This window comes from Equus quagga, chromosome 15 (genome assembly GCF_021613505.1).
Source record: "Equus quagga isolate Etosha38 chromosome 15, UCLA_HA_Equagga_1.0, whole genome shotgun sequence".
Taxonomy (NCBI): Eukaryota; Metazoa; Chordata; class Mammalia; order Perissodactyla; family Equidae; genus Equus; species Equus quagga.
In genome coordinates, this window is record NC_060281.1 from 53,985,543 (window position 1) to 54,001,740 (window position 16,198).

General features: G+C 38.4%; 1 protein-coding gene across 1 annotated transcript in view; it reads left to right on the plus strand.

Moving 5' to 3' along the window:
- LOC124227108 (uncharacterized) overlaps positions 1-16,198 on the plus strand; it is a 444,749-nt gene that overhangs the window by 328,225 nt on the left and 100,326 nt on the right. Inside the window, exon 18 of the mRNA XM_046641003.1 lies at positions 14,987-15,205. Within this exon, the coding sequence (XP_046496959.1) occupies positions 14,987-15,205 (219 nt within the window). The remainder of the gene's footprint in view (positions 1-14,986; positions 15,206-16,198) is intronic.

Sequence of the window (16,198 nt, forward strand, 5' to 3'; positions counted from 1 at the left end):
AGAAGCAAACATTTAAATTTTTCTTGCCTCTAGAGTTGGAAGTGGGCAAGGGACAGTTGGATTGGAAAGTGCTTCTGGGTAGCCAACTATTCATTGCTACATGGTCCATGCAAATCTTACAAGTATTTTCACTAGCTATTTTTGGTTGATCCACAGAAAAGAGGTTCCTCCCACTCCAAAGATGGCATATGTTGAACTTATATTAGGATTTTTTGGGTCAAAATGACAAAATTTTAATTTTTTAATTTAAATTTTCTCAAATAAAAAGAAAAGTCGGGGCCAGTCTGGTGGTGTAGTGGTTAAGTTTGCATGCTCCACTTTGGTGGCCTGGGGTTCACAGGTTCAGATTCCAGGTGTGGACCTACACACTGCTCATCCAGCCATGCTGTGGTGGGGTCCCACATGCGAAAAGATAGAGGGAGATTGGCACAGATGTTAGCTTAGCGACAATCTTCTTCACCTAAAGAAAAAAAAGAAAGAAAGAAAAGTAGGAGTGAATAGTGGTGGAAGATGAAAAATAGAACTGGCCTGCTGGCCTCAAGGATGACTTGACCAAGGGACTCAATCACTCTGTCTAGAATATTTTTCCGCATTGTCATTATCTGACATGGAACCATAGCTGATGCCACTTCCTTCAGGACTCATCAAATGCCACCTTCACAGAGCAGCCTTCCACGTTTGCCCAACAGTCACACTCTATCTCTATCCTGATTTGTCCTTTCATAGCGCTTATCAGCTTCTGATATGGTGTTAATTTTTAAAGTAAACTACATGAACAGATTGTTTAGACCCCGATAATACCTACTTACCATTGATGCATTGGCATCCTTCCACGAGCATAGGGGATGGAGTCCCTGATGACCAGCTAAAGGAAGAGGAAACAGAGCAAGCATAGCTCACAGACAATTGGTACAAGCAGAAAATGGATTGCTGCTGCTTTACAGCTCACTCAGGAGTGCCCCTGCCAGACAACAGGCAGGGAAAATTCTCCAGTGAGCAGTGTTCTTCCTGATGTAACTAGTTATCACCTTTGTATTGAAAGTGAAGTGACCCAAGGTAAACACATATAAGGGCTCATGGTAGAGACAAATGGACTGGCTCATTGGATGGCTGCTTAGAAGGGAAAAGATGAGTAAATATGGAATGAAGAATTTAGGAGGAAGAGGCACATGAATTCACCTTTGAGTGGATGTAAATGATGAAGATCTTCATAGTGCCTGTTAACACACACAAGTAGCATCCACCCTGGAAGATGCTGTAAACACACAACTGGACATAATGGCTCAGCTGTTTAACATCAGCCAGTCTCCGACCACTTCAGTGCTGGTGCAATGGACTCATGGACCAAATAGACATGTGGAAGAGGTGGAAACTATGCGTGGGCCTAACAGTATGAGCTCCCAGTCACCGTGTCTTATATTAACTACTGCTACCAAATGTCCAAACTGCCACCAATAGAAATAAATGCTGTCCCTGATTCAGCATTGTCTCCCAAGGAGACCCACCAGCCATGTGGTGGCAAGTTGGCTATACTGGACTCCATCGATTCAGCTTGACTAGGATCAACACCTTTTCCAGATATAGGTTTGCATTTATTGCCAACTAGGCTATGGACAGTGTCCCCATCTGATGATTTACAGAGTGTTTAATCCATTAATCCAGAATGCTGTGCAACATTGCCTCAGAACAAGGGGCTCACTGCATCGCAAAGGACATTCAGCCATGGGCACATGATCCATAATTCCTAACACATTCCCCACTATCCAGATGCTTAGAATTTGATAGACCGATGAAATATTCTCTTAGAAGTGCAACTGAGGCTCCAGATTGAAAATGTTACCGTGTAAGAATAGGATGCCATTGCTTCAGTATGCAGGATATATCCTAAATCAATGACATAATATGGGTGACCCAGTACACAGAATAATTGGGAACCAAGAGCTGGAAGTGGAAATGGCCTCATTTATAATTACTCCTAGTGGTCTACTTGAGGGGTTTGCATTTCCTGACTTAATTTTAGTTTCCAGAAGAGGACCATTTCCATCTGGAAACACAGACCTTCAAGCTACAGCCACCACCAGATCACATTAGGCTTCTCATGCCAAGAGACCAGCAAGTAAGGAAAGAAGTCACCTTTACTGGCAAGGTTAATTATCCCTTATCATCAGTAGTGGGTGATGCTGCTACTACACAATAGGGGCAGGGAAGAATAAGTTTGTATTTCAGGTGATCCATTTGGGCCACCTCCTGGTCTTCTCATGCCCAACTATAAATGTCGGTAGACACAGAGAATAGCTACTGCCTGAGGGAAGCATGCTATAAGAATCTAAGAATTTGGACTCTTCAGGAATCTTCATTCAGACTAGTCCACCAGGCAAGTCATCTAGACCTGCAGAGGTGCTGGTCAGGGTGAGGGGAATCTGGAGGTACGGTGAGAAGGGTGACAAAGAGTTTCCATTATAACCTCGGGTGAACTGCAGCAACTCACACAGGTTTGTCCCCGCTAAACCTTCTCCATTAAGTTTCCCAGAAAACAAGACTGATCAGAATCCTGGAGGAACTGTTCCCAGATGGTATGAATTTACTGTGGAAGCAAGTGGATTTGAGCAGCAGAAGGGGTGGACTGTGATAGATACTGTGGTGTCTCATCCAGAACCTACCTCCCTCAGTTGCTGGGAATATTGGCTGAGGATGGCTAAGATCAGAGTCCTTCTTTGGAGCTCTCCTTGGCCACAGGAAACATCCTTATCCAGATAATGTTCCCCCTCTAGGGCAACTTGGAGCCAATGATTGACTGAATGTAGGAAAGCAAATGCCTTGTCCCCTAGCCTCATTATAGGACAACTCTCGAGGGCCACTCCAGCTCTAGATCATCAGCTAAGGCCTCAGTGGGTCAGGATTTCCTTCTGCTCAGTCCTACTTCCTTTACTTCAGTACAAGTATAGCTCTCAAATGTCTTCTCAATGGATCCTCTGCATGCAACTCCGCCTCAGAATGGAAGGCAACTACTTAGTAGGAGAGAACTAAACATTTCTGTGACTTATGTTTACCTTGCTACTCTGACCAGCATTATGTTCTCAGATGTTCCCTTTCAAAAAGTGTACTTTGGTATACAGCATTAAATCAGCAAAATATTTTGCAAATTGTGATCATATTTTTGATTCAGGATGATATCCGGGAATTATTACACTATATGTGACTTTCTTATAATGCTTTTATAGTATGTTTTAAAAACTTCCTTTTTGAAATATGCAGGCAAATTATTCATAAAAATATCATTTAAATATAACTTTGAAGATGCCAAAGTATTTAGAGAAGTGGAGCCATTATTTAAATTCTTTATAGGATATTTATAATTTTTTTAACTGAAGATAGTAAAAGCTTCTTTAAGATCTTACATAAATAGCAAGTTCACAACAAATAGGTCAGTGTCTCATTACCTCTCTTTCCTATCTTGATTGTAATTTCTGACAGTCTAGTTCAGTCCTACCAGATGCATGATCTGTGATGCCTTTGGAAATATGGCTTTACGGTTAGATTTGTTGGCCCAGGGGAAATGGTTGGTCAAGTGAGACATCATGGAAGGTCAATTTCCGGAAACATCCAGCAGTGTTTGGCTATTTGTAGATGTTTGACTATGTGCCCGTACATATATATATTGATACAGAGACTCAAAAATTATTCAGGAAGAATTTAATTAGCTCTTTAATTTCCAGATTTCCTCAGAGCTATCAACACAAATTACTTTTTATAATAGGTGGCTAAAGAAAACAACTCAGGATTAAATTGGAAAGAAAAAGAGTTAATATATTATGTATTTTGTTGTACTAAATTATGGGCTATTTGTACCTCTATTTTCAGGTCTTTATTTAGAAGTTTTAGAAGAAGATATGGATTAATAAATACTAAAACTTATGTTGACATAAGTGGAAGGAGTTTTTTTTCTATAGCAGGAACACTTCTCTGTAAGAAACCAGGGAGAAGAGAGTGAAATCCAGGTTATTTTCCTTATTATTTATTTAGAAAATACTATTATAATTATTGAAGATGATAAAATAAATAATTTTACTGGCTAATATTAATTGGGGACTTATTGAGTCAAATATTACATTCTCCCTTTTGATTTCTCTATGAACCTTTGGAATAGCTATTATCGTATAAGTGTAGGTATCTTATAGGTATTTTCTTATTTTAGTGAGATTAGGTACTTTACTGAGGTTCACATAGGTGTGTTGTGATGTAGCTGATGCTCAAACCCAGTTCCGTCTGATTTTAAAAACTCATACTGGGGCTGGCACCATGGCTAAGTTCGTGCGCTCCCCCTTCAGTGGCCCAGGGTTTCGCTGGTTCAGATCCTGGGCGCGGACATGGCACTGCTCATCAGGCCACGTTTAGGTGGTGTCCCACATGACACTACTAGGAGGACCCACAACTAAAAATGTACAACTATGTACTGCGGGGGGTGGGGGGGGAGTTGGGGGAGAATAACCAGGGGAAAAAAAAACTCATACTTTTAAGACTATGCTATACATTTCTTTGGATATTATACATCAATATTATGTGTGCATATTATTGCATAATCACATTATGTTATGCATATACTGCTAAATAAAGCTTATTCTTTGTGCTATGTGTATTTTTCAACTCAATTCATTTGAACAAAATATTCTCGAATGCTGTAAGAGCTACCCACTGCTCCAGATGAAATGGCAGGAATGACACCCTTAGACTTCTTGTCAACCTTGGTCATTCTTGTCTCGTAATTGGTCTTTGTCTTCATTTGAACTTGACTTATATCTGAATTAGACTGTAACGTTGGGGTGAGATGATGGGAGACTCACAGTGTATGTTCCATGTGCCCACATTTTGCTAAAAAAGGCAAAATTAAACTCAATCTCATAACAAATCTGAAGAGTGTTACAGTGCTCTTACACATGCGATAGTTTGTCAAGCTCCTGTTTAAACTTTCATATACAGTATGAGTATACATTCTCTCTCTCTCCTACTTTTAACCTCTCTAGTTTTGTCAATAATTTAGGTTGCACTTCTATTTATGGACTTCTTACTGCAAAAAACCTATTTATCTAGTACACACTATCCAAACTATGGCTTTAGGAAAGAGGCAAACCAGAGAATCCAAAGCCATGTCTTCTGCTTTCTGCTTTAAACACCTGAGCCACCTACAGATGCCATTAGAAGAATCACAATGTGATTCCTTCCGTTAGGCTATGCTTTTCCACTGTCCCCAATAGTGGGATCAAAATTAGAAGCCAGTTTTATAATTTGAAATGACTTTCTTTGTCTTTAGTGACTTCCCAGCTTTGGGAATCCCCCTTTTAAAGCAATCCCCCTTAAAAGTGGCAAGCACCTCCCTCAGAACCTGACCTGTTCTATTGTTTAATTCTCACCATAACTCGCAGACACCGCAATCCCCTATTTTTAGAGGAAACTTCTGAGGCCCAGAGATTAAATAATTTACAAAATATCACATAACTAGTAAGTGGAAGAGTAAGGATTCCAACTGGGCTGTCTGCTCTCGGCCTGTACGTGGTTCTGCCGGGCATCTTGCAGTCAGATGTAGCCTGACAAGTCCCCAAGGCTCCTGATTATATCCTTATAGCTCAACTGCGAAGCAATTTTTTTTTCTTGAACTATTTTGCTTGTGCATTATCACACAGCTTGTCAATGTAATTGTTTTCAAAGCTAACCGCTTTTACATTATTGTTCCAATTATTAATAAAACTTCCATTATTCATAAAGTATTTAGTTATTCTCGCTTATGAAGTGCTTTGTAAACATTTTGACTAATTAGGCCAAGCAAACACCAGCCAGGTAAGTGATCTCCTTTTTACTCACAGATTAGCTGCAAAGGGAAGTGAGTTCTTAAAGCCAGAAGGAAATCTGCAATAGTAACTGTGGCGAAACACACATTTCTGCTGTCCGCTCTGGCGTCGTCGTTCAGTCAGGGATGCCAGTTGTCCTTAGCTCTCATACATCTTCTTTTTTTTTTTTTTTGAGGAAGATTGGCCCTCAGCTAACTACTGCCAGTCCTCCATTTTTTGCTGAGGAAGCCTGTCTCTGAGCTAACATCCGTGCCCATCTTCCTCTGCTTTATACGTGGGACGCCTACCACAGCATGGCTGCCAAGCAGTGCCATGTCCGCACCCGGGATCCGAACCAGCGAACCCCGGGCCGCTGAGAAGCGGAACGTGCGAACTTAACCGCTGTGCCAGCGGGCCGGCCCCAGCTCCCATACATCTTAATTTTCATAAAGCACCAGCCCTGTATTTACTCATTCCTGACTCGAAGAGACTTTCTCTTGGAAAAATAGATGCATTCTAATATCACATCCCGTATTTATTACCATAGAGTGTTAAAGAAAATGTTATCGGTAAATGGAAAAATTGACGTTCTAAAACAGAAATGCACACATATTGAATAAAACATATTATTTTCAAGCTGCAAACTCTTTAGTCACCTTTGCTCCAAGTGGCGCCTTGGTTTCTGAACTTTGCTTTCATTTCTTTTTCTGCTCTGGCATGGATTTTGTCTGTCCCTACCCCCTGCAAATCCCCCACTCCCACTCAGACACTGTCGTTGGAAATAAGAGCCTAAAGAATTTGTGAGTCTCTTCGGACTCCTTCCACATTCTTCAGTCCCTGTTTTCTCATTAGAACATTCATACTTTTGTGCCTCAGTGGGAATGATCAATTATTTCAATGCCAGTAGTGGTAATATTACCCCTAAGATTTAGCAATTTTCAAAGATCTTTTAACTTAATTAGAGGCATTTATTGTAAATTGAATTACCCTGTTAAAAGTGCAATGTGTTATATTAAAAGTATAATACCCAAATTGGCCAAAGAGACACAATTTTAGGGGAAAAATCTAGTTTAAAATTGCGAACATCAAGATAAACTTGTAAAATTTTCCTTTTTATAACGTTTTCTAAAAGTCGAAAGAATGGATAATGATTTTCTCCAAAACATTTTGGTAAATGTATTTGTACAGATACTTTTGTAAAAGTATTTCCCCAAATACTTGAAACAATGACAAAGCAGTAGCATATTTGAGCATTGTAACACCTTTGCTAAAAAATAAAACTGATGCCATTCATAATCTATGTATATTAATACGATAATCAGCACATGGTGCTAACTCTTCTCTTGACGTATTTTTACCTCTTTAAACATGGTGTCACAGTGAACTTGCTCAAAGAGGTCCTACCAGCCAAATCATTTAATGATATGCTACTGGGTATTTATGAAACTTTTCTCAGCTGCCATTTAAAAAAATCCTAGTGGTGGTTTTCTAATTTCTTAGGCACCAAACATCTAAATTGGCGTAAACTGAATGAATTATTGAAATGGGTAAGTTAATAGTGTAGGCCAATTGGCTGAAGCAGATCATAGTTTTTACCTAAACCATTTAGAATACCACACATTGAAAAAATTATTCATTTAACAAGTACTTGTTTTGAAGCATCTACGATGCATAAGTCACAGTGCAAGGATCTGGCGATATAGTGGTGAACAAGACAGATGGTTCCTGCCTTCATGGAGCAAACAGCCCCGCTAACTCACTTATGTTCATGTCAGTTTCCAGTATAACTTCCAGGTCTATGTGAGTGAGTTGTAAACACCATCAGCCCCCATATACTCAGAGCAGCATGGATGGTGGAAGTACACAGGTTTTGGTATCAGACTAAAATCAGGTTCAAATCTACTATCTGCTTTCTGGTCTTGGTCCTATCCCTTAATAGCTATGTGATCTAAAGCAAGTAATTTGAATTTTCTTAGTTCTCATTTCCTCATGTGTAAAATACGTTTAGTATCACATGTCCTCCAACGTGGCCCTGTAAATCAGATATAATATCCATATATTATATCATATAGTGTGTTCAACACATAACAGCTGCTGTTACTACACTAGTTATGAATGTCTATGTCCCAAATTCTCACTTACCTTAAAAACCCTCACCCATAATCTATTTTTCAGGGAAATGAATGAAGGAGGAGGGTTTTGTCCAGATTAAGTGGGTTGCAGCCATAAGCCGGCATATGGGAAAAGAATCTCATCAGTGAGTGCTTGAGCTTACACTGCTCATTGTCTTTATAGCCAATTCCATTCAAGGAGAAAATCTATATTAAATTTAGAGACCAACATTTGTATGACTTTTTAGGTTCCATGTCATTTCCCCATACCGTATGTGACAATGGGTCTCAACCATTCTGATGGCTTCTTATTACTATGTTGGTGACTTCCAACTGATGTTTCTAGTTCTGGTATCTCTTGAATTCTAGTTCCATAAGTACAACAGACTATTGGGCAAATTCTGTTGGATATACCATAAAGCATTTTCCATATGCAGGTCAATAGGAGCTTATTGTTTTCCTCATTTTTCCCTCTTCACCACCAAATGCTTTTTTTTGAAATGTTCCCCACTCAGTCACCTTTGGATGACCTACCTGAGCCAGAAACTTTGGAACTGTTTTTGATTCTTTTCTTTCAGGTCTCATATTCAAACAGTCTCTGAGTCTTGTTAAGTGTAGTCAAATATCTCTCAAATCTACCCTTTTCTCTCTGTCCCTCCACCTCCCGAATTCCGTTTTCCTTAAAAGGGCTGCTGTTGGTATTTAGAGGTGTTATGGTTTGAAGTGAAATAATACATTGAAATTCTAACCCCTAGTACCTCAGAATGTGACTTTATCTGGAAAGAGAATCATTGAGGTCGTACTGGAGTGGAGTGGGCCCTGAATCTAATAGGGCTGGTGTCCTTATGTGTGAAAACAGAGGTACACAAAGCAAAGGCAGCCATATGAAGAGGAGGCAGAGGTTGGGTTTATGCTACTACAAGCTAAGGAATGCCTGGGGCTACCACAAGGTGAAAGAAGCAAGGAAGGATCTTTCCTCCTCCACCACCCAGCCTAGAACCTTCAGAGAGAGCATGGCCCTGCCAACACCTTGATTTAAGACCTCTAGCCTCCAGAACAGTCAAAGAATAAATTTTTGTTGTTTGCAATCACCAGTTTGTGGTTACAGCAGCCCTAGGGAACTCCTACAGGGGGCAAGAGGGTTCTTCATTATTTGAGACTCCAAGCACATTTCAGGAAGCTTGGTGCCTTTGCCACCCTTCATGTTATTGTGACAACAAAGAATACCCATGCCCATATTTCTGAAAGCTCCTGGGTTCTGCTGCTTGTTGAGCAGGACTGGGAGGTCCTCCTCCATTCTCCCCTTTAGTCTGGACTCTCCCCAAACTTTTTTCATCCTGCAGCCAGAGCAATGTTTGTAAAATACAAACATGCTATCCCTCCCCATCACTGTCCTCTCAGACACTTCAAGGGTTATTGATGGTGGCAAGATAGAGTCCAGATTCCTTCCTATGGCTTCTCTGACCAGACCCCTTTACACACAGGCCCCTTCACCTCTCCAACTTCAGCCTCTGTCACCGTCTTCACCGACTTGGAATTTCCCAACCATCCTTATTTTCAGTTTGAGAAATAGAACTTTATTCTTCTGAGAATTGCATGGGTGATGGAATGCCCTACCAGCTTTCCTGCCTATCCTTCATTCTCATTCGTCAAATTCTGCTTCATCTCATAGATCTCAGGAGAGAGGGCTTCTCTGGCCCAGTTTGAGATAGGTGTCTGTCCTAAGTTTTCTCATATCATTTTGTATGTTACCATAACACTTATCGCCTGAACTTTATCCCTGGATTTTATTTGTCTTTTCACTTATCTGTCTCTACCAATAGAATGAAATTTCTGCAGGTAGGCGGCAATATTGTTGGTCTGTGAAAATCCAGAACCTACCTATATTAGTATTTTGTTGCTACTATAATGTAATACCACAAGCTTGTGGCCTAAAACAACACAAATTTATTATTTTACAGTTTTGGAGTTTGGAAGTATGAAATGGGTCTCACTGGGTTAAAATCAGGGTGTCGGCAAGACTGTATTCTTTCTGGATTCTAGGGGAAAATCCATTTCCTTGCCTTTTCCAGCTCCTAGAAGCTGCCCTCATTCCTTGGCTCATGGCACCCTTCCTCCATCTTCAAAGCTAACAAATTTGGGCCAAGTCTTTGTCATACTGCCATCTTTCTGACTCTCCTTGTGGTTGTCTCCCTGTCTCTCCTGCTTCCCTCTTCCACCTTTTAAGGACCCTTGTGATTACATTGGACCCACCTAAAGAATGCATAATAATTTCTCCATTTTAAACTCAATTGTTTAGCAGCCTTAATTCCAACGGCTACCTTAATTCCTCTTTGTCATATAATTTAACGTAATCACAGGCTACAGGGATTAGGGTGTGGATATATTTAAGGGGGACCATTCTGCCTACTACATCTTCATAGGACTTGAAATACTATATTCATTTAATGAGATCTGTTGAATGAATGAGTTGCATCCAATTAAACCAGCTTACACAAAGGAAGAAACATTTCCTTGCTTCAGGTTTCAAATAAAGGGGCTTTCTTTCCAACAGCCTAGAGTTTCTTGGTCTTGGGGTTACTTGCTAAAGTGATTCGGTAGATGACTCATGAAGAGTTCTAATCAAGAGGGAGGAGACAGTAGTTAGAAAACTCTCTCTTATCAGTTATGTTAACTTGGGCAAATCACTTAACTTGTTTGGGCTTTAGTTCAGCTTCTGCAAACGTTTGAGGGAACATGATGAGGTCTTCTCCAACAGTAACATGGTATGACCTATACTTGTTTCTTTAGTGCCTTCATTATAATGACTCCCTGACATGCTCCCTGAAGTATTAAGTCTTAGAAAAAGCCTCAGAATCACTGAGAATATCCGTGTTCAAAAAATTGTTGATGAATGGAATATGGTGAAAAAACAAGTGAAAAATACCCAAATAAAAGAATTACAGAAAATAAAAACTTGAGTGAAAAAATGCTACCTCTTAGAGTGTGGTTAGTTATATCAGTAGAAGGCAATGTGGAAATTTTAGCGCCATTGATAGATAGTGACTTTTTAAAAGAAATATTTTGCACCGCTGATGAATGATGGGCTTTGGTTGTGTACAAATTCCTAAGGACTCCTGGTCACTGTAGAAGAGAGTTTAAGAAACAGTTCCATGCTTTTTTTATAAAGCAATTTTGGTCGTTTTTTATTGTTATTACACTGATGGATCATAGAAATCTTGTTTGATTTTAGGTCTCTATAAGGATGGGGCATGCAAGGGGGATAGATGTCTGTCATATGAAATGTGGCTGAAGTTCAGAGAAATAGGTTTCATTTAATAGCTGAATACTGGATGACCTCCCCCTTCTTCTCATCCTCTGGCAGCTCACCCCGTGAGCGATGGAGGAGCCGCCTGTGTGAACTGAGAAGTAGCTGCTGGCCTCAATGTGATTTTGTGGTGATCTGTGTGCTCTGTGGCTTCCTTCATAACCAACAAATCAATTCCCACTATACATATTACACACCCCAGTGTCAGAGGCCATTTATTATCCTTTTGATGGTCATACTCTTTGTATATAACCAAGAAAGATTACAGAGGAAGGAAAGAACAGGTGAAATGTGGATGAAGATTATTGCACAATGGCACTGAATTTTATAATGTGCCTTGCATGTATACAAGAATGAAAAAGATGCTTTCTTTCAAGACAATTTTGAAACATGGATGCAGAATTTTCTTTTGAATAGAATGTATTTCAAGAAAGGTTTATGGAGAGAGAGTTGTGGATGTAATTCTATATCAGTACACATTTACATTTCAGGTGCAAATTCAAAATGATTAAAAGAAAAGGAATGTCACTGTCCTATTTTCTTGTCATATGGAAATTGTTTATGAGGTTATACTTGACCAGCTTTGTTCAGTTAATGAGCTTTTCAATACATCCTTTTATTTGGCATCATCTAGCATCAACTGCTTCTTTTATTAATTTCTGACTTGGCAGTATATAATTTTTTAAACTCTGATTGATTCCAGCTTTTTCTTAATTCTTTGAATCCAGATGCTATAGTTACCATTGTTAAACAAATAAAAACAATATTGAATTGTGTTGACAAGGTACAAAATATTTTGAATTAGACATAATTGGTACACAGTGAAATTTCAGTGTTATTTGTCCTAAATAAAACATCCCATAAACAAATATGTGTATCTGAATGTGAGTGGGAAACATTTTCTCAGTGAAACTAATGGTAAAAGTATGACTTTCTAGTGGGCTCTGTGCATAGACATTTACACTGCTTAGTCATTTATGTCAATGGACGTGAAAAGAACCCTGGAAATTTCCAAAGGTCAAAGAAGCTACTGTCTTTTCCGTTTTGCATCATTTGAGATTTTCCAGTTTTTTGTAACAACACAATGCCAAATCTGTATTTGATTTTCTCTTCTCTTTGAAGGGGCAAAACAGTGACAGAATAATTAACTGAAGAGGAGATCGTGCACAGAATATTTTGCTTTAGCAGTGTAGAAAGTTCTGGGTTTCATTTCACATGATGGTAAACATAGTAAGGTATTCTGGAATCCTTCTATAAGAAAGGCAACCCCCAGACTATATTACCATTTGTAAACCAAAGTCTCTTGGGGGCCCGCTTCCTGTTTAACTGTTCCTCATTTGTGTAATAGAAAAGCCTGCTCAGTACAAAGACTGCACGCAAGTTTCAGTTAGACGATGCTCTACACCTTCACGGCACAATGCACACAAGAACAACAAAAGGGAACTGTCGCTGTCAAGCTCGGTGCCTCATTAGTCCTGTGCAGACCAAAAGGCTACAGTCCCGGATTGGAATTTTAAGGGGAAAAGTGGGTTTTCTTTTACTTCTGTTGTTGTTATCCCCCACCCCCCAAAGACTCTTCTTTTTGTTATTAATCTCCTTCTCATGGTACAATTGTCATCATAGTTGATAGTCTTCAGAGAGAGATGAGCTTTTGTCTGTAAACTCTTTTGAATCTGTCTCTGAATTTTATTTGTTACGTTCTCCTTATGCCTTGACCTGTCATGGTTAGTCACCAAGTCACTGAACTACTTGCTATGATACTACCTTCTTCTTTGGTAACATGATTATAATCAAGACTATTTTTGTTTGAGGAATTTACTGAATTGTTCTAGAATATCTTTCTAGAATAGAATTAGACAAGCTAATCCAGGAACTTGGAATATAGTTGTTATAAAGATTGATTACTGGTTTAAAAGAACCAACATTTTAATAAACTGATGATGGCATATACCGACAATAATACTGTTTTAATTAAATAACAAATATATGCATATCCATGTTCATCTCTCTTTAAAAATGAAAGGAACCCTATCAGCATTTATACAGACCTCCTACATTTCTTGGGCTTGATGGAAGGCCAGCCTATTTCACAATAGCTCTGCTAAATATTGGAAGAGGAGAAAGAGGGAGAAGCAGCAGATTTAGTATGTGTTGCTTTGTGAAAGTGGCACAGGGATAGGACCGTTCAAAGTGTTTTGCATCTGTAACTTAGTCATCATATTGACCCTCAGATATGGGTACTATTGTCATCTCCCTTTTCCGTAGGAGGAAAGCATGGCATAGAAAGGAATTATACCCAGGCGGTCAGATTCCAGAGCTTGTCCTTTAGCCACTAAGCTGTGGTGCCTCTACTTTATTCCCTGCACAGATTCCTGGGACTGAGTGGCGAGTGAGTGCTGCCTCTACAGTTATTTTCAGATCGTCTCTTTATGTTCTTTCCCGCAAAACCTATAATTTTAGGAACTTTGAAAACACCTCTTGCCCTCAACACCAAACCCAGAGGAAATCAGAGCTAAATCAGAATACCTTGTATGTAATTCTTTTATATTTAATTTCAACAGAAAATGTCAGTACCATGTTAAGGATTAAAAGAATTCTTAAGTTTTGAATTCTTATTCATATATTTTCAGTGGCATATTAACAACTCATTTCAACTTTTAAAATGAAATAGTTAACTTTTAACAAATTCTATGCAAATAATTAAATCTAATCTTAATAAAGAGGGATCATTGTGGGTAGGTGAGATAAGCAGGAATATATTACAGATTTTAAGGATTTAAATAAATGTTTATTGTTTATGATAATTTATTTCCATATGTTTTTAGATTTTTAATTGTTTTAAAATACACACAGCATAACATTTATCATCATAACCATTTTTAAGTGTAAAGTTCAGTGGTGTTAAGTATATTCACATTGTTTTGCAACCAATGTCCGCAACTTTTTCATCTTGAAAAACTGAAACTCTCTATCATTAAACACTAACTCTCCACTCCCCCCCCCCCCAGGACCCCTGTCACCTGCCGTTCTACTTTCTGTCTCTGTGAATTTGACTACTCTAAGTATCTCATATAAGTGAAATCATAGAGTATTTGTCTTTTTGTAACTGGCTCATTTCAGGTAGCATGGTATCCTCAAGCTTCATCCGTGTTGTAGCGTGTGTCAGAATTTCCTTCCCTTTTCAGGCTGAATAATATTCCATTCAATGGACAGTTGGGTTGCTTCTACCTATGGGCTATTGTGAATAAGGCTGTTATGAACATGGGTGTACAAATATTTGTTCAACACTCTGCTTTGAATTATTTTGAATATACACCCAGAAGGGGTATTGCTGGATCATATGGTAATTCTATTTTTAATTTTTTGAGGAACTGACATACTATTTACTATAGCAGTTGCACTATTTTATATTCCCACCAATAGTGCACAGGAGTTCCAATTTTTCCACATCCTCATCACCACTTGTTATTTATTGGCTTTTATTTTTTGGATAATAGCCATCCTAGTTGGTATGAGGAGATAAATCATTGTTATTTTGATTTGCGTGTTCATAGCCATGTTCCTTTTTGTTCCCCTTTAGTCATCCATTATAGCAAGAAGAAATATAAATAATTTGAGTTCCAAATATTTAAGAAATATTTTCATTCAATTTTAATTTCACAATGTCTTTACTATCATTCTCACAATATTTTACTTTTGGTTGTGATTTAAACCCAGAAATTCATCTACTATTTCTTTGTTTGTAGCTGTTCTTCAGTTGCTTATAGTCGCGGATCTGGAGAATTCTTCAAGCATCTCCATTTTGTGCTGGCATCAGTGTATTCAGAACTTCAATTAGCTCAATGGCGAAGCCAGGGCTTCTGGTACATTATTCTGCTGGTGGCTTCTCTCTGGTTCCTGAGGCTCTACCTGCATTACCTTAGCCAGTGGCTTTTCCTCCAGGCCACTTCAACTCCTGTTACAAAGTGAGTGCTTTCCCCTGAAGTTCAAAGGAATGCATTTTCATCTTGATAGGCCAAATGAAAGGACAAAACTCCTCTCTACCCATTTACCATAAATACTAAAATACAGGTATGATTTGAAAAGACAAAACTGTCTTTATCTAAAAGCAGGAACTTCTGTTACAATTGTATTCTCATCTTATGGGCCTGTATTTACAAATACATAACTGGTACATCCATATTTATTTAAAATTTAGCAGGTTCAAATATGTTCTGATATCTGAGCAGAATCTAAAAAGGAATTTAGTGACCATGTTTTATTCTATTTTGATGTTATCAGAGTGACTTAGGTTGAAGGTATCTTAGAAGTAATGTAAGTATGAGTTATCATCTATACTCAAAGAAGCAAAGATTGCCTCTTCTGCAAAATGATTGAATTCAAACAATTACCAAACTCAAGCCCAGGCAGCTTTCTGGGCCATTATCCTCTGGAAAAAGATGACACTTTAAAGGTTATCTCTCCATAAACGTGATTCCATAGACACTAGAGATAGACAGATAGATATCTATACAAGTAAAATTCATTTTCTGAAATGTAGATGGTACAGATATAAATAAAAATGTGTGTATATTTTCAATTAAGAAGATTGAAGACAGTTTTAAGACACTATGAAAAGGAATATATGTGTATATCTCGTAAATACACATACAGGTTTTGATCATCTTTTGAAAGTGAATCAAAAATGTCTGAATACGTTATAGAATATGCAAATTTATATATGCTAAATAACTATATCTTCAAGGGAGAATTTTTACACAGATAGTATATTCCTTCCCTTCTCCCTTTCTTTTTTCTTTGTTACTGTGATGGTTTCCAAAGTAGAAAAGATGGATGTTAAATGCTTGGGCTAGTTGCTTTTTGTTATCTGCTCTCTTACTTCAATAGAAAAGGAAGCTCTGTCTTTATTGATTGTTAATAAAATGAGATTGAAAAAAATATCTTGAAAGCCCACTTTA